Here is a 20,698-nt window from a genome sequence, read left to right on the forward strand (position 1 = left end):
TAAAATGGGTCTTATTTATAAACAGAAATATGGGACCTACTGCACTGGTCTACTTCACTCTTATCTTACAAAAAATGGTGGTTTATCTCAGAGGCGTAAAGTGATGGGAGGAAGCGTGCAGTGATAATTGGATTAAAAATAAACTTTTCGCAAAAATATATTAAATTATTTCCATAAAAAGATTGAGAAAACTTTTAATTAATCCAAAAAGTGTCAATTTAAGGCACGCGGGATTGAGTAAAATATGCTAATCGGAAGCGAAATATACCAAGATGTAACAATTGATTGGAAGCTAATCAAAACTTTTTTAAATGAAGGAAAGAAAAAAAATCGATGTTTAAAAGGGTGTTTTTAATTAGGAACTAATGTACCCACTTCTTCAAATTTCATTATGTAAGCAGTGTTTCCCAAACTTTCGACAACATTGTGTGTGTACCCCTTCTATAATTTCGTAACACTGAGTACCCCTCGTCAAAAAAAAATGCATATACTTTAATAACAATCAAAATATATTTATTTTTTCCTTTTTTAGTACATAAACAAAATAATAATAAACGAAAAATAAAATTCATTCATAATAAAATATAAATAACATTCATTCTAATCAATGAGAAGGATGAAATTGTTTATGCTGAGACAGATCATCATAATTTGGTTCCCTGGTTGTTAATTTTAATCTGATATGTGTTCCACATCCAAAAGCCTGTTCCTTTTTTTTTACTTAATGTCTACAAATGCTGAAATATCAACTTCACATAATAATATGAAGTTGGAAAAGGCAAGATGTATTTTAGGACTTTCTCTGTTAAAACTAGTTACACATGTTGTATTTGCAACCAAAATGATGTTTAAGTACCTACACTCCTTATATTTATTTTTCAAGAATCTGTCTGAAGCTAATTCTAACAATAATTGCTCTTCTTCCGCATGCGATAAACCTTCTAGCATGGATGTTGTATTGATGTTGCACTTGTTGCACTAGGCGCAGCCAAAGCCCGATACAGCGTGTACCCCCACAAAACTCTTCCCGTACCCCAGGGGGTACGCGTACCACACTTTGGGAAACACTGAAGGGAACTAGTTAAGAATAAAAGAAAAAAGGTATTGGTAAAAATCAGTAATAATTTATTATATAAGTATATAGTTCATGGTAGGTACATAATATTATATAAAAAGGCATTGATCTTAACATAATATAAGAATAATTGACAGAAAAAACAGATTTCATTGTACTTATGTACATGATTATAAAACAGAGCACCATAGCTATTCTAAATTTAAATTGCGCAATACACAGATTAATATTTTCTTACAAAAATGAAATGCAAAAACTGATTAAAAAAACAATTATTCAAAGTGGATCATGGCATCAATGCAATTAATTAAGTCTTTCCTTCAGAGGGAACACATATTTTTTTTCAGAAGACATCTACGAAACGAGATCTGGCTACAATACGTTTTGCAAAACACAGAGTAGTATTAGACAGAGTAATATTTTTTCATTAAATTGTTTTTTTAATTTTCATACAGGTATCCGTGTATAATGTGTCATGAACATCCATGAAAATTATATTTTTATCATTATATTAAATTTATTAAGTAGTACATAGGCATTTCATCGTTTGTTAAAAATATAAAATCGGTAAAAATGTTGTTCATGTTAAAATCTAAAAATATAAAAATGCAAAGATACTTTCAAAATATACAGATTGAGCTGAGAATAGATTTACAATGGTGTAACTAGACACATGGCTTTATGAGAGGCAAACAAAGATTGTAATGAGCCGTTTTGTCCCAGAAATCGTTGGTCTTCCAGCTGCACCAGCCTTTGGAGATGATAATCGCTATGTCTTCATCCCCCGTATAATGAGGGTCCAATATTAAATATCGAATGTCCCCCGTGTTACTGCTGTATTCAACTCCAAGAATTGTGTGAGCCAATACTCCACCACCTAGTCGAAAACACATATAGATTAAGATCTTATAATGCATGTTATTTTCATAACACTACACAAAACAGCTTAGGGCAGAGGTGGCGAACCTTTTAATGCTTATATGCCAAAAACTAAAAAGATATTTGTGATAATGGGTGGCATGCCAAAGTATTTATTTATTTTAAATTTACCCAGGAATCTATAAAATTCTTTCAAAGTTAGAGTGGAGAGCATTTTTTTCTACTTCTAACCATTCTTTTTTTACCAAGGAATTTATAAATTCCATTCAGAAGCTTTTCTTTACCTCTTCCGGGGAAATTGAAAAAATTTCTTCCCAATCAATCATCCGCATTTTTTGGGTGCTAAGTCGACCAGGACATTCGGCGTGCCAATTGATCAGGTTTTACATGGTTCTACAATTCGTTCACATACCACCAGAATTCCCCCGGGTGCCATAGGTTCGCCATCACTGGCCGGAGATCAAATATTGTCAACCCTAATATTCTTAGTTTCGAGAAGAATCAAGTTTGAACTTCGTTCAAATCTATGAATAACCAAAATGAATCAAATAGGAATAATTTAAAAGCAAACATAGAAATCCTTTGCATAATAATATATTAGTTATCAAAATTGGAGTACCCATGTGCACAGTCTGCTAGAAAATTATTTGTGATTGACATTATTTAAACCCAAGATAGGTATAGAAATATCTTTAGGTGAAACGTACCATGTCCTAAGCCAGGGATGGCGAACCTATGACACGCGAGATGATTTTGCATCACGAGTGAATGTTTCATTTTGAAGAGAAAAGAAATTACTATTTTTTATGTATTTAAAAAATAATGACGACATAGCCCTGTGTATTTCCTTCGGTTATTCATATTATGTTTACCAATGCGCAAACGGAAATGATGAAATTCATGCATAAATGACAAATCGCATTGTATAAAAAATAGCAGACAAATCCTGTTCAACAATAGTCATTATGTTTAATGTAAATATTCAATTGCATAGGTCGGTCCCTAGGATCGGGCAATTAGAAATAAAAATATTCAATCAACAAACCTTATGAAATTAATTATCGGCAGTCATTCAAATATAATAACTGTTTGTTATTTTGCTCAAACATAATCTCTAAAAATGGAAAACAGTTCAGTGATGGAGAATATAATATGAAAGAATAGTGGTTTAAATGCTTCCACAATCTCTTTAAAACTTTTGAAAACAAGGAAAAAATATTCAAATAATAAAAGATATGCGTACGGCTAGAAACACTGTGTAAGATAGAATATCAAGAACCCAATTATAATTTTAAATATAACTTTTTTAATGGAATTCGGAAAAACCATTTTTTTTTCACCATAAAAAAACTGCTGGCATGTCTGGCAACTGACAGCCGAAAAATATTATTTGGGAAATTTTGGCACGCATACGTAAAAAGGTTCGCCAACCCTGTCCTAAATTGTTCATTAGGCACGATTTAAAATTGTTTTTTTAGGTATGAGGTGATTTAAAAATGTTTTTTTATGTATCAGGTGATTCGCATAGTTGTTATAGATAGGTACTCATACTGATGCTTAACCAAAATGAAAGTTGACACTTTATTGACCAAATATGTATCGCATGAATGATAAACATTATCGAGGCAGGTTTCACATTAAACGCCGGATTACAGAGCAGAGAGCCATTCGCTCGGCAGTTCGGTGCCCGATTTTTACTGTGCAAATATGTGATAGAATTATTTCCTATAGAAATCCAATAATCCGGCATTTCCGACAATCCGGCATAGGTGAAAAAATATGGGTGCCGGATTACCGAGCGCCTACTGTAGTATTACTTACTTAATAAAAGTGGAATCAGTACGATAAAATTTGCGTTTTATTTAAATAATAATTATGAATAAAAAGTAATTGACTTAAGTGATAGGTACCTATCATGATGGGAGAGCCGTGCCTCTGGAAATGAAACAAAAGCTCAGGTCCGTATGATTGCAATTCACTTCCAGAATTGGCAAAAATAATTTTGGGCTGGACACCTAAAAGAGTCTCCAAAACGAAGCCCACTTCTGTGGAGCCGATCCATTTCTTGGACCCTATAAAGGAAGACATCTTGTCCTTAATGTTGACAAGGCACTGCTGAATTTGTTTATGTGTAGGAATTGGTTCATTTGTATATCCTTGGAACCTAAAATAATTCAGTGTAGTTAATTGAATAGCAAAACAATATGGATACAATATATGGTACATACATATATGGGACTGTCAGACAGAGATCTTCACGAACTTTATCATTGCTTTTCTTCAACAAAACGTCACAATTGAGGATCTCCTTCCTCTCCCCTCATCATGAACACTTGTTCTACCACTCGAAAACTCAGCACAACACTTCTTTACATTCCGCTGGGTCATCACATTACCATAAATGTGAGACAACGATGGATTTCAACACGGTGGACTCCCTCCCGGTTGAGAAAGCGAATCATTGTGACGCATCTCGCAGGCGGCGGGATTCGACAGCGGAGCGTCTATCCATAACATCCACGTCGCCGAAAATGAATAAAGGTCTATAATTCTTGGACAACCCTCGTAGTAAGATGAAACAATTTAATGACAGGATTTGTGAAATATAACCTATTTTGAATTGCTTATAAATTTTATTGCAAATAAAAGAATAAGACATTCTTAACCTTTGTGTATATTCAGTATTGAATAATAAATAATAATTTTTAACACATAAGTTTATTGAGGCTTTTTCGATATTTATCTCATTGAAAGTGATTGGGAATCCAAGTTATGTACATATAACGGTTGGGATGTTTCAGAGATAGGTTACAAATATTGAATACAGAAAGATCACACACCTAAACCAAGAGAACAATGTTTGCAACGATCTGTATGCGCAGCCCCAGCCATCATCATCAAAGTCATCCTGCATGTAATGATGGTAAGTATAGTTTCCTCGGACAACTGCGACAGTAGTGTCCGGTTTCACGCCCACTCGGGTAGTCACAAATTCATGCGGGTTTAGCAATGGCAGACCTGCTGCTTGTCTCTCAAACCTATGAGCGTTCCCTCTGCGGAATGAAGGCCATGTCTTCGGGATAGCCAATTGATCATGAAGCAACTCACGTTCTGGTGCTAAAAGAAATCGCAATAAACAAATTGAGCATAATATGCACAATTAAACTTACTTCCAAATGTCATATACCTACCTATATGCATGTAGCAATTATGTTTACAGGTCGGCGAGCTTTTAAGACAGAAATTTAAACATAAATCAGTGTATGGTACGTTAAACATCACTTTGTGAGTGGTTAACAACTAATTAGAGTAAATAATATTTATTTCACCATAAATTGTTTTACTGGGTTTGGTTGTCATATCTCATACTCTGTAAGCCTAAAACAGCATTACAAAAGATTATCCACATGCTACAGGAATGCCACATAAAGAGTATAAGATATGACACGACAATGAACTGAGAGAAAAAGTCCCTGGTGCTTCTTGTTCTGTGCCCTGAGGCTGGATTGTAAATAACTATAGCAAAAAACCATTTTCACTTCAAAGTGGAGCATAATATGTGCCTTTACAGCCTGGAAACTATTTACAGAGTTTACTATGAGAAATGGTTATTGACCATTCAACCGACCTATTGGGACTTTGCTATGAACCAAACACAGGTTGAAAAATACGTTCATTTTGTCAGACACAGGATTCAAACCGGTACCTGCAGTTTCAGAGGTTAGAGCTCTGCTACTAATCCACCATGGAAATAAGGAAGAAAACATTATTATACAGTGGAACCCCGATCTACCGTTTTCGCATAAATCGTTTTCCTGCACGGATCGTCCATTTTTGAAAGTCCCGCCAAACACCCATAAGAACAATGTTAAATAATCCCGTATTAACTGTTCCCCGATTTATCGTTTTCCTCGAGCTATTGTCTAAATATTATGGTCCCGTTACAAATATTATCCTGGTTGACCGTTTTTGTTGAAAATTGTTCATTTCGCTTTCGTAGAATTGTTTATGATACATACAGACCTTTCAGTTGCATCGCTTTGTTTGCACAGGTCGGTTGGCGCTCAGGCTTGCCTCGCATCTCGCATCACGATTTTTTATAAGTCGCAACTAAAATGCACCCCATGAAAAAAAATTGAACTCGTAACTGAAAATAATTCAAGCCGTCGAAAAAAATCCAGGAGATAAATGAAGTTTTTTTTTATATATATCCCGCATTTATCGTTTTTAGGGCCCCTTGAAAACCGTAGAATTGGGGTTTCACTGTACCATTATAGGCAGAAGGTAAGGATTAAATAAACATAAAAAACGTTTAAATTAAAATGTTCTGTTTGCTTATTGTAATTACTTGTAAATTCTTCCGAAGCTCCTTTTGGAATGATTCTTGTAAAAAAATGGCCACAACCACTCGGTAAGAAATGCACAGTTTCTGGGATTTTTAATCCACCGCCATCACCGATACCTTCTTGGCCTGAAAATATAATTAGGAAGTTGAAACAACGAATATCATTAAAGGTGTGAATGGTAATAAATTAAATTCACATGAGATCTCACCTAATTGTTCTAATATACTGTGTTCGACAAGTCGGAGTGATCGGCACGCGCTTTCAACCAAAACATTATATATTGGGATGAGTTTTGATTTAATATGCGTCATTGCTAGTCCATCAATATTTAACGGAACCTTTATACAGTATGCAGCTGCAAAAGTATGAAAAACATATTAAATATAAAGCCCAGAAGATAAGAAACACATTTCAACAGTTAAAGAAATAATCTTACGTTTCCCTTGAGTTGACATCATTTTTACTGCTGTTTTTATAAATTTGTCTGATATCAAATCTCTTGTTGTTTTCAAAATTAAATTGACAGGAATAATTTCCTAAAATCAGAGAAAAAAAGAATTATAAAGTTGAAAGTATATTATTTATACGTATGCAGTAAAAATAATTTTCCGGCAGCTTACAATCTCAGATTGATTTTTCTTCTTCTTTTTACCGCTCTGTTCTGCATTTATGTGATTAATGAGGTCCTCAACTGAGGGATCTTCATTGAGTCCACATATTTTCGCTTCTGCATCATCTCCGACTAAGTAAATAGTTGTCCCGGGAACATGAAATGAAACTTGACCCGACGCTATCTGAAATAATTAATGGTTACCGTTCAAAATAGAGCTGTAATTGACATTTATATGAAAAGGTATACCATAAATTTAGTCCCTTTTGAAATTTTTCAGAAATTAATTCAAATTTATTTACACATAAACCCATCACTAAATATTGTCAGTGAACTATTGAAACTCCCGTAAGATTGTTTGTGTAAGTGGGAATTCTTATTGATTATCCATTATTTCCATAACAGCACTATCAAATTAGATTATTTACCTTTTTTCGTTTCGATTGCACAGCTTCCTTGACGCCACCGGCTGTGGCTTCGCAGAACAACGGAAGAGTTGTTTGCAACCGAATGTGTACAAATTGTTTCCACAAATCATCATGCGACACTTCTTCGTATACTGTCTCTTCGAGGCGATCATGAATCAAAAAATGAGCTTTCAAACTTTGACCTGATGATGTTAAAACCAATGGGTTATCTGTCATGTCCACATTCTGCAAGAAATATAGTGAACTAAATCAATTAATATTTATAGCTTCCTACTAAGTACTTGCGAAAAGATCTGTAATTATCTGCCAACACAATGAATAGTACACAATCAGATGAAATGTTAAATAATGATATTTCATGTACTAAATTTAAACTACTACTAGTTTTAATGCTGGGACAAATATTTATCGGAATGTTTACTCAAAATGACTATAAAGTTGTTTTGGTTGTCACACTAAAATATTAAGACTAAGAACCTCTTGTTTTATATTTTGCCGTGTTTATGTAACTGAACAATTACACTGATTTTTGATGAAATACGAGTTTGCATCCTGCCGACTAGTTGATACTGATATCTTACAACATCCTCGTAGATGAATATTACCATCAAATGAAATTACATACTTATTCGAATCAAATTGCATTAATTAATGTGGCAACTATTTAATTTGTGGGTGAATTAAGCCAAATAGAATATAACCGATATAGTATGCCTATCCTTCTGACATGACCGAAACCAGTTGAAATGTCAAATCATTTAATCACCAGCGGTCGAAATAGAAAAGTTTACGAACCGGAGCGCTCGACAATTTTCTGAAGATATTTACATAGTTATCAAATTTTATGTGTACTTCATAAAAATAAATGTGTTACATTTTCTATTATATGGCCTATCTAGCTCAGACGGTCAAATATTTTTTCCATGAGACGGAGCGATAATTTTATCGATGTCACGAACCAGAACGGCGCTCCGGTCCATTTCGAGCCCTGTTAATCATATTAGATATGATATTGTTATAAATAGATTATTTTATAGATAATTATTAACTATCTATAGCCAAAACAAAATTCTCCATTGCGCCTACACAAAGTTAGGTTATGTTAACACTTAGTGCTGTAAGTATTAAATTGTTTGATTGATGTTTATCAAACCAAGTTTTAACTAGATATTAAGAATGAGTTGACAATGGTGTTGAGTCGACAATAATTACAGAAGAAGACAGTTTTTTTATAGATAGCATTGTATGTAGATTTATAGGTACAAAAAATCTAGTGATTCTTTTCACAGAAGTATCGTTTACTAACCTGAAGGATACTTTTGACGCGACTCTCCGAAGATCCATTATTACCAAATTTGATAACACCACAAAGTTCTACTTCTGTTGGAAAGTTAAGTTGAATTTCAGTGTAGGTCGGTTTGCTAAGCTCTTCATCGAGCTCTAAATTGTAGCCGACAACGAGTAATGTACTGTCATACATTAATCCAAAGAGGCACCCATTGTTAAAGCTCGTGTCCAGCTTCAACAGCCGCTAAAATATTATGTATTAATAGAATTAAAATAATAATACATTTTTGGTTTCAATATGTCAAAACTTTCACGGGCCTTATTGTCTACGTCTCGTATTGCATCGACACACTTTAAAAGTTTACGGATATACTTTAAGTGAAAGGTTAATGATATTTAACAAACCACCGGTAGACTTTTTAATTTATATCACTCAAAATCATTTTTATTTACCTCAATAACATAACTTGATAACTTGAGACGTGGTGACATTTTGTGATACTGTTGCCAGCGCATATAAAAGAGTCGGTGCTGCCAGTACTGCCAATAGAATTATTTCATCTTATCAGGGTTACTCAAACACTGTCTATAAAATTTTATCTAAAATATTTTACTGGTTGTCTATGAACCTTATGTTGTTTTTTACAATTCGAGTTCTATTATTACAATACAAATAATATTATTATGCTTTCTCTTCACCATCCACTGTGTCGTAAAACTATTATTGGCGTTGATCGTGTCGTAATAAATAAGAAAAGGATTTGATTAATGACTGGGAGCGTCTGAGTGCCTACTGATAGGTAGTCGGACACAGTGACGTCCGTAAACAAAATGCTGCCCCATTTTTGTATACAATATTTTTTATCATCCGTGTTCATGTCGTTTCTGGTCACCAAAAACAAAGCAAACTAGACATCACGAACCCGACAAAAAAAATACAGCCCTGTTAAACGTTTTACGTTAATTAATGCATTTTTTTCCAACCGGTGAGCTTATTTTTCAAATGAAATATATTTTCGTTATAAAGTACTCAGTTTAGGTAGCTATTTCTATATATCGCTCATGAGAAAACAATACCTCGTATGCCACAAAACACGAGATGAAGAAAACTCTCTCTAGTCACTATCAAGGCATAAAAATTCTTCATTTTTTGTATATCACTATTAAGATTAATAGTAGAATACGAAAAATACGTGATAAATTTGATGGAGTCATAGAGAATATAGATATATTTTCATATCATCCACAAAAAGTGTCATGTAGCATACGACGTAAGCGATATACCAAAAGATTCTCCTCGATTTGCCGCCCTTCGATTAACTGCCGCCCCCAAGCGACGCTCAATCTGCCTACCCCCACGGGACGTCACTGGTCGGACAAAGTTAGGTAAGTATATTAATAAATTATCTGCGTTTACAATTAAATTTAAAATCAAATTTTATTAATTTTTACATAAAGTGAGCATTAAAAATTATTAATTTTAGACGTTCACAACATGAAATTATTAGAAACAAAGAAATATTATTAAAACAGTAGGTATTACATAAAAAAGAGAGATCAGTATTAAGTTATTAAACAGTTGAAGAGTGTAAATCCTTTTTTTATAATTAGAGTACAAGGCAGTACACCAGTTGAGCAGACCCTATTTTAAGAATTTATAAAACAACGTCCACCTATAGCTACTCATCCTCACGTAGGTGGAATATATCAATATCCGAAGCGATGTTATTAAACATGGTTATTGCCCTCCCAATAATTGGCATCACTAATGGCAGGTTAGTTCTGCATCTTGGGAGAACAAACAACGGATGCCCTCGATTCCTAAGGTAATTATCAGAGACACAAGACAACACCACCAAGAATGGCAGAGTTCACATTTACGCCGCGTTTAAGTAGGAAAAAATGTGTAGCTAAATAACAACATAACATGAATAAGTACACTTTTATAGGATGTCATTGGTATCATGCAAATCGCGACAAAGTATAATATTATTATACGATTCTAATCGGCCAAATTGACGGAGCATGGCGTGAAACCCAGTTACGTCCCGTGGACTGTGGTAGGCAAATAAAATTATTTGTTACATAGGAACGGAACAAATTGAAGAAAGAATGAATCGCCGAATATGTTTTCAATTAATATAAAAATCAGCTTAGTTACTTTTATGGCAATTAAATGTCGAGAAATACCTATTCCTATTTTTTTCTGACACAAAATTTGTCATTTTTTAATAGTTTTTTATATAAACCTACTCTGGCAAATGGCAATATAATAATAAAACGATACATTGCATATTCTTATGAGATAGACCACCTCTGAGTAGATAGAGTGGTCCTCTTTTCAGCTGTCAAAATCAGATCCCAGATTGCTTGACATATTGATTCGCCCTTTCTCGTTTCAAATTATTGAATTATAAGAAATTCTCAAATCAAATATATTAACTATCAATGTTATTTATAATTAATATACTTTCCTGTTATTCATCAGCTGTCAAAGTCAGACTAGTCCTTGACACAAAAACCGGTGGTAATATCGATTTTATAAAAATATGTAGCATTGATCTGTGCTTTACATTTGTAGAAGGTGTGTTAATGCTAGTGTATTATTTATCATGTAACTCATTTATCCAAATCAAACCATTCCCTGTGTGAACACGACAGACGCGTCAGTATGAGCACTCTATAGAAAAATCACAGGTCATCCGTTTCGTAGACAACAACGGGAGGAGCGGAAAAAGTAGGACCAGTCGTTGTGAATGTATCGGCTTTCTACTTGAGTCGGCAATGAATATACTCAAAAATATTTTGATGCTGATGCGATTGTATGGGAATTCCAATTAAGAAAATGAAACCAAATTAAACTAAAATTGAAATTAAATTAATTCAGGGTCGATTTAGTAAAAGAAACCAGAAGGGGCGAAGTTTTCAGTTGTCTGTGGGTGGCATTTTGCCTAAGGACGACATTGGACTTTGGTGTCGATAATTTTCTTTTGATATGACGACCTTACACTGGACACAGGACGTGATACCACTGTTTCCGATTAAAAACAGGAAAGGGTGAAAAATCAAATGGTTTGTAGGTAGTCAATTTGGATAATATATTATTATATGTAAAGAAATGCGATTACGTCATAGTCTTTTCCTGTCCTCGGTTGATGAGATCCAATGCTCTTGCCAGGCCCGCAACGCGGCGTCATAACGCCCATTGCGTGAGTTACCGATTAAACGTTAAACTGGCGCATCGAGGCCGTGGTCAATTAATGGTAACCCTCCTTTCATATTATACGGTTTGGCCGTACGACAGAAAATCGAACGGTCAAAACCCGAATCGGCAACAAGTTCACTCTCTTTTCTCACTACCTATACGGTTTATGCACGGCTTTTTTCCGTCACGAGCTCAGTTTGTGGTTGAGTGTTCTGCTGCTGTTTGGTTACAGCCGTCTAATAATAATATTATGAAAGCGTGCATTAAGTCACCTACACCGCTGAGTCATGTCTGGCAGCCGTGCAATGCAGTGATGATATACGGCTGCTACACGCGCCGTTTCGGTTTTTAGCCGTCGCCGTGTAATGTGAAAAGGGCCATGCCCTTCTTCGCGCCACTAAAAGAATCTCGCCGTTCGATTTTTCACCGTACGGTCAAAACCGAATAATGTGAAAGGATCGTAACAGCGAGACACAATTCACTGAGACGGTCTGCCTCCTGCCAGTACAGCAGTGATAGGGCTGTATTGTCAGTCGTATAGAGCGCAGAGTCCACAAAAGGCAGCGCGGCGGGGCGGAGGCACGACCGCTCAACCAAAATGGACTGTGACCATTGTTCGCCAATGTGTAGATAGTGTCATGTCCATGATCATTGGGCCTCTCCCAATAGATAAAATTAATTATTAGGTATAACCATGTCACCTGACCTCCTAGTCAACAATGGGCGTACGTACGTCCATTATTCCTTGATTAACTGTCAAAATATTTAAATTGTACTTAGCACGTAAGAAGTATTTTATTTAATTAATAGTAAGGAGTATGTGAGGGAAGGGTGGCAACACTGCCAGACAGTCTATGGTAGCGAGCCAAAGGGTTGACATCTGACTCTCGCGACTCGTAGCGTGACACAAATAAAATTCGAGAAAAATAATAATTTAGTTTTTAATTATTGTGAATCCCGGGTCCCACCAACATCCCGAGCTAGCCACGGGCCCCACGTTGGGCGCCATTGACATTTCTCGGGGGAGTCGGATAGCTCAGGTGGTAGTGTTTATCACCCCTCGATAGTACAAAATTAAAATTATTATTCTTTAGTAACTTGTTAACTGTCACTTAATGTTTTTTGTAAGTTAGATTTATTTTTTATTGGTCTTTCAATGCCAAATCTTTATCGGTCCACTTAGTCGACACACAGCTAAACCCGCGTAATTTTTTTTCACAGTATGGAGAAGGTTAAGGAAAATATATTTAGTAATGAAACACTCGGAACCTTTCGTATTATTGTTTATTCAGGGCACAATTAACTCCTACATAATATAATATTGTAATTCGGACGGGGAGACAACACACAGCTAACGATACTATAAATTATCTCACGGCACGTATACTAGACAAGATGGCCACGATATATTTATCTTATTTTTGGCGGAGACACATACGGACGCGGTGTCCCTTCGAATTGGAAATTTATAACTAATAGTTACACCCCGGGACCTGGTGGCTAGCTCGGGATGTTGGGGGACTCGGGATTCACAAAAAAATAATGACTAAACGGGTATTTCTTTTCTCAAATTCTCCGCGTTGCTCTGAATTGAGGAGGCCAGATGTCAACTGTTTTCAGTGTTGCCATATTTTAAAAGTGGAATTATAGTACAGAGCCTCCAAAATTATAGTATTTGGAGATAAAATATAGTACGCGTTGTCATCTGTTGAAAATGAAAATTTTCCCAATTTTTCATAGTCGGCTCGTTTTTATTAGGAAAAATATTTCGCCGCGGGCCGCAGGTTCCCGATTTTTCATAGTCGACTTGTCTTTTTTAGGAAAAAAATTTCGTCGCGGGCCGCAGGTTCCCTATTTTTCATGGTCGGCTCGTTTTTTTAGGAGAAAAAATTTCGCCGCGGGCCGCAGATTCCTAAATTTTCAAAGATGGCTAGTTTTTTTCCCGGCTGGTGGGAATTTTGTGAAATGAAGAAATATCAGTAGATTTCAGAAAATATCAGTAGATTCAGTATATTGCCAAAAATATCAAAAAATATCAGTAGATCTACTGAAATTTCAGTAGACATGGCAACGCTGTTGCCACCCTTCCCTCACATACTCCTTATTATTAATTAATTAAAATGCTTCTTACGTGCTAAGTACAAGTTGAATATTTTTGACAGCTAATTAAGGAATAATGGACGTACGTCCGCCCATTGTTGACTAGGAGGTCAGGAGACATGGTTATACCTAATAATTAATTTTATCTATCGGGAGAAGCCCAATGATCATGGATATGACAATAGATACCTATGTTGTATATGTATTATGATGTTTTCACACGGATTTATATCGCGCGATTATATTCGCTACTTGTGAAACGCGGGTGAATGTGACGAGGCGGAAAGGGTGCGCGGATTGCTCACTTTACGCTGCTAGAGATTTAAAATATTGCTATACTCGGTCGTATCGATAATCGACAATCGAATCTTCGAATATTTCCCTAGACACCTACCCTGGCAGTGCGGCGAGCTTCTGATTTATGTATGTTTAGGTTTTAACCTGCGTATCCACTATGTTCGCGAACCAGTAGCGTTCCGCGAAACTGTAACCGCTCAATAGGAGACGTAATGTATTATGTATGTAGGTAGATCTTATTGAGTGATACCAACGCATAAAGTTGTCCACATGATTAGAACTTACGACCAAGCTACACAACGCTGAAAATTTATGCAAAAATAGGTAAGAATCAGGTAAGATTGGTGATGCTATACCGCAGCTTACGTGAATTTGCAACGCCGTATGGCTTGACTTTCAGTGTAGGATTGCAATACCGGATAAATATGTCAATACCGGTTTTCGGTATTTCTTATTGAATACCGGTATTCATTATAACATAAAAAAAAAACTGAAGTACTACTTATATCTATTTATCTAAAAACCGATATACATACAGTTATTATGTTGACATTTAAAAATATCTATTGTTCATAATATTGTAGAACTGGTGATTTATACAAATAATTTGATGATATTGATGATTTTAATTAAAGCCCTCAAAAAGGCTAGTTCATCAAGTGCAAATAAATGCGGCTGCAGGAAAAACTTCTTAAATTCAACGCTTGTACAGTCATCAATATTAATAATAGAATAATTGACCATTTGTCTTTTGTTTACTATTTCGAAAATATATTAAGATAATTCATGGCGACAATTATATAATTAATATTATGTTTGATAGATTTTGTTTTTTCGTTATTTCACATCTGTTGCATTTGCATTTTAGCACACATAACTTATAATTCATTTTCAAAAACGTAAATTAGTGTGAATGTGTATCCGAAAATTCTGATATTTTGGAATTTTAAAACCGGTATTTCGGTATTGATAAATAATGGAATACAGATTTCAAATACCGGTATTGCAATCCCTATTTCAGTGTTATTTTTATCTCATTGAAGGAAAATTAACCACAATGTAATAATTTCTTAATAATTATTATGCACTGATTCGATGCGTTGGGTGATGCTCATTTTGCTTGACCGCTGCTTGTTGATGTGTTATTATTATGTAGGTATGAGAGAAACTAAAGAAAAAAATAACACTTCAATTATTGAGATTGCATTGCATTTTTATTTAGTAACTTAAACAAACATGACATAATTAATAAAAACAATGTGCAAATATACGGTAAATCTCTATATAAATCTTTCTATTTAAAACTCTGCTTGTGGGCTATTATTACATTTTTAAAATACACCTTTTTAAATGTAGCCTACTGTCTATCACAATTTTAAATACATTTATTTTTTGACTACATAGTATGTAATAATAAATGCATTATTCTACGATTCAGTGAATACAAAATTGAAGAAAAATGTTATTATAATAAAAGTAGACGACATAAAGAATGTCTAAATACCTACATCTATTATGTAGGTACCTGGATAAATTCGTACTAATTATTTTGTCAACAACAAAAATAATGTATCACAATAAAATTACTACTATAAAATAATATATAAGTAAGTACTAATTATATAAGCGAATATTATACGAATTTATACGCATGGACCCTGTCTGAATGATTGTGCATTTTTTATTTTATAATAATAAAAATACGTAAGTAGATATATTTTTATTAATTAATAATACTAGTATTTAGGTATTATGAAAATGTGTTAAATTTAATCACCAATATGTAGGTATAACTTCTTAAAGTAAGTAATAATACTATATTAATCTATACTCTATAAGGTATTCATTAAACATGTAATTAAAGATTAGTGCACAATCAAATATGATTATAAATAATTATTGTTATACTTATTACGATAAATATATTATTACTCTGAGGGCATCGCGTAACTGCAAGTTATGGAGCGTGGATTTATGAAAAGCGAAGCTCTACGGAAAACTTACTATTCTTCTTATTGTGCCATCCCCTAGCGGAGGTCGGCCACCATCAAGGCGATCTTATATTTGCCGTCTGCTACCCGGAACAGTTCGGTGGAGCTGCACTCGTACTAATCACGGAGGTTCTTAAGCCACGAAATGCGGCGCCGTCCTCTGCTACGCTTCCCATTGATCTTTCCTTGAATGACAAGTTGGGGAATGCTGTATTTTTGTCCTCTCATAATGTGGCCGAGGTATTGTAGTTTCCTGGTTTTGATACTACGTAGAACTTCTCGGTCCTCACCCATTCGATTGAGAACTTCAACATTTGTCACCCGGTCAGTCCAAGGAATTTTGAGGATGCGTCTATGCAGCCACATCTCGAAAGCTTCAAGTCTCCGTGACATCTCTTGGTTTAGCGTCCATACTTCCATACCATAGAAAAGAATTGAGAGCACATAACAACGTACCATACGCAGTCTCAGACCTACGTTAAGATCTCGATTGCTAAGGAGGCGTCTCATTTTGAGAAAGGCGCTCCTTGCGATTTCAATTCTAGTTTTTATTTCCTGAGACTGGTCCCATTTCTCATTGACCCATGTATATTACTACATAATATTATTATCTTAATAGATTTTTAGCTTTCACCGCGTATTCTTCCTCCTTCTACCCTCAACGTTTCGGGCTCGTTGCAGAGGCCATCCAACAACTAATTCATCCGGGTCATAATCCTCAGTCATGAGGTTATATTATATTTAATTAGGAATGGTGATTGCTTCATATATTTTGGTGTTTATTGTAAGAGCTTTTGATGGACTTACCATTTAGAATACTAAGTTCAATATACCTGTATATATATATTTTTTAGAATTATTAATAACCATATCCTTGCTTTTTCGTACAAGGTAGTTGTTAGTAATTTTGAACTATCACAACACACAGGCTTTGATTAAAACACATAAATATTGTGTGTCCTGACCGGGAATCGAACTCAGGAACTCTCGGGTGGAAGGCAAGCGCCTTACGCACTGCACCACAAGAGCCGCCAAGTTTACTATATTATACGCCAATGACTTTTATAATCTTTTGTAGGAGGTATCAAGAGAAATCACTAGTTTCGGTTTAATTATTTTCTCTTTGCATACATTGTTGACATTTTCAGCAATAAAATTGATTGTTATATATATATATGCTGATGGTGCGAAAACTCAAATGGGCCGTTCGCGTTTTAGGCGCGATGGATTTAGAACTCTGCATAAGATTAATGAAGGAACCTTAGTATCCACTAGGTCTCCGGGCCGCACCGGAGGACATATGTGGACAACATCAAGAGGGATGCAGAGAGGCTGAGTGTGACCGACTGGAGAGACAGATATCTCGGGATAAAAAATCCTGGAGGACGGTTGTGTAGTCGGCAACGAACCTGAATGATCTGTATCTGTAGTGCCTGCTTAACTGAGTACATGTGTAGTGTTTTATTAATATAACGTGGGATCTAATCGTACAAATGATTATTAATTTATTATACGACTACCTATGCAAGAAAATTGTTAAGATCCTGGCAAAACTAGATTAATATGGAAATGGAATGGTGCTAATATAATAGGTAGGGAGTTAGTTTATATTTTAGCATGTGGATATAGGATACAGATGTTATCTAGTCACTTGTGAGATTTAGGTACATAGTAATATATTATGAAGTAGGTACATAAGTGATATGTAATATTGCGCGGTCAGCTAGGATGGCCTCATTTGGAAAACAGGGCATCGGTAATTTTGTTTATTCTAGCATGTTCTTAGGGATGATCCTTTGCAGTGGTTTTAACCCTTTCGACGTAATTACCCCGGGATTAAAAACAAAACCGTACTACGTTATTAACCAAAATGCTGTGAAACGTTTTCCAATTAGGTAGGTACATCTCCAGGGTTTTTTGTGATACATGATCAGGGTGCTTCCAGGGCTCGGAATGGGCGGGATCACACCGGAGCGGCGATATCAGATTCATGAAAATTATAATGCAAGCAAACCTTTCAATTCTGCCATACATGATATTGTATTTGTCCATTTTTAAGAAACGTGACATTCTTCGTCCTAATTAAACGTTTTGTAACTAAAAAAACATTATTATTTAATTTCTTAAATTGTGTTATGTATGTATTAATACATGTTTATCAGGAGAATAATTGTTTACTATACATCATGTTATGCATTGTGTTGTTATTTTGATACGGTATAGATCGCTATAAATGCCTACGGCTTATACTATCGTGGGTCCCAGGTTCGAATCCTGTATCTCACAAATATACATATTAATTTTCAATTTCCGTTTGGAGTCAGAGTATCGATGTAATAAGTTGAGCAAGTGGAACATCCATTTCTCGTAAAAAAAAACATTAATACAAACTTACACTCTGTGGAGGCCCATATGATCTTATTAGGATCGGATATGGTAAACAAATAGATTGAAGACCAGAAAACTTTGAGAGATTGAAAGTTTAGGTCAGTGTACCAGATAAAAGAAGCAGAAGGAATGAAAAGAACATTGGGAGATTACTAGTATCAATCTGGCAGAACAAAGAGTAAAATAGGAATACGTTTTACAGATTAGCTCATTGGGGAAAAATATGAAGAAGATGAGTGCATATTTATTGTTTTTCTCGAATTCCATAATAATTATATTATAGCAATAACTTTTGAATCCTTCCGTCAAATAGTTTTTTGTCTGGCAGAATAAATATTTTTGATAACACGCTTACAATATAACATTGTTACATTAGAAGTTTTACATAATGATATTTGATATAGATACGAATAAAAATATTATTATTCATTATAATGAAATCATTATGTCGAATATTGACTAAACAACTATTATTTATTTTCAAAGAGTTTTCGTGAAATAAAATATTTAATCTGAATCGTTCCGTTTCATATAATTTTTCATATCGAGCCTTGTGTACTACGTTGATTTTTGATCAAACATAAAGATAAAAACACGCATTGCTATCCAAGAATTGGAAGAGATAACAAGTTTAACTTGAGTATTGGAATAAAAATGCTGATGGGGTCCTGACGGGAATGAGCCTGGTGTCCCCTCCCGGGATCTTGACGACCCAATAGTCTCTGCCGTTGATCGTGTGACGCTTGCTCTCGCTATCGTAGACAGATCCGTACGGTTGACCAAAGATGGACTGATATGGAGGAGGGCCGGATGATATGTTCTTCCCTCCCTTCGGAGGAGGTTTCTTAATGGAATCCTCCAATTGGTTTTGTCTTGTGAAAGGTAAGGAGCACATTCGATTCGAGTACCGGTAGAATATCTAAAAATAAATAAAAACATGTATTTTGTAATATGCTATATTATTTCACATTTTTTCTTTGTTCACGATGTAAGTCTTTATTGAAGATGCAATTTAATAATAAACCTCAGAGGATTTAACCTTTTAAACAACCCGGATGCAAACAATATCCTAAATATTCTAACCAACTACCCCAAGTTTGCACAGGGAAAGCTCTAAGAGTTTTGGGACTTTTCACTTTATCGTTGGGGAAATTTTATGCCTTCAAACCCCAGTATTTTAATGATGTAAATAGCGGTATTGGATTCTCGATACATATTCAGTATTAAAAGTTTGTATATACCGGTGGTGGCGAACCCATGGCACGTGTGCCACCAGTGGCACGAAGATGATTTTGCATGACACGCGTTTGAAAAGAAAAAACATAATAATAATAAATGACAGATAGCATTGTATAAAATAAAGCAGGCAAAAACTCTTCAAGATTAATCATTACGTTTAATTTAAATATATAAATAATTGCATAGGTGGATCTTTAGAATTTATGTGTCACATATAATATAATCGCATTAACATCATCAGGCGGCGGGGAAACCTCTAATTTCAATCGATTTACAATAATTGAGACCACTTTAGCGAGAGAATGCCTCATCTGATCGGAGAAATTCTGTTGTCAATTAGATAACCAAACTAATGAATACATTAACAAAAACTCATGTCTACCTTAAAAAAATGACTGCAGCAAATAATAAGCAAATACTGGCAGACAGTTTTAAAATTAGTGGACCGAAATGTATATCGTAATTAAAAAAAGTAATAAAGCTATGATTATAATATGTGCTATGTTCTGTGAGTGGTACATAGGTAGCCGTTTATATTTCGGGAATTGGCATCACTGGTGTTGCTAGGTGCAATTTGACTTCTTTATTTTGAAGTTTGACATTTTTAACGGCAAAATACTCAGAAAGTTTTAACAAATGGACGCTTTTTGTTTTTTTTTTTGAAAAATTTATCTCGACCAAAAAATGGAATTAACTCGTGAAGATTTTCGTGTGATTATTTTTCACTATTTTCGATGTGGATTATCACGGGTACAGTACATCGCTGAACTTAGTACTTCAAATGGCAATGAAGCACCATCAAAAACTACGGTATATTGCTGGTTTAACGAATTTTATCGTGGCCGTCGTTTGC

General features: G+C 34.8%; 1 protein-coding gene across 1 annotated transcript; it reads right to left on the reverse strand.

Annotated features, from left to right (window-relative positions):
• Window positions 1-1,102: 1,102 nt before the first annotated feature.
• On the reverse strand, window positions 1,103-9,128 carry Ufsp2 (UFM1 specific peptidase 2). Its single transcript, XM_085958812.1, has 10 exons — window positions 9,079-9,128; window positions 8,645-8,869; window positions 7,339-7,563; window positions 6,921-7,094; window positions 6,737-6,836; window positions 6,509-6,655; window positions 6,303-6,425; window positions 4,795-5,071; window positions 3,865-4,118; window positions 1,103-1,952 (listed from the first exon to the last, which is right to left on the reverse strand). Exons 1-10 carry the CDS (start codon window positions 9,115-9,117, stop codon window positions 1,741-1,743), a joined length of 1,776 nt encoding a protein of 591 aa, XP_085814938.1. The 5' UTR covers window positions 9,118-9,128; the 3' UTR covers window positions 1,103-1,740.
• Between the last annotated feature and the right edge of the window lie 11,570 nt (window positions 9,129-20,698).

This window comes from Rhyacophila brunnea, unplaced genomic scaffold, assembly GCF_057557595.1.
Source record: "Rhyacophila brunnea isolate RB1 unplaced genomic scaffold, BYU_Rbru_1.0 scaffold_8, whole genome shotgun sequence".
In the NCBI taxonomy this organism is placed as follows: domain Eukaryota; kingdom Metazoa; phylum Arthropoda; class Insecta; order Trichoptera; family Rhyacophilidae; genus Rhyacophila; species Rhyacophila brunnea.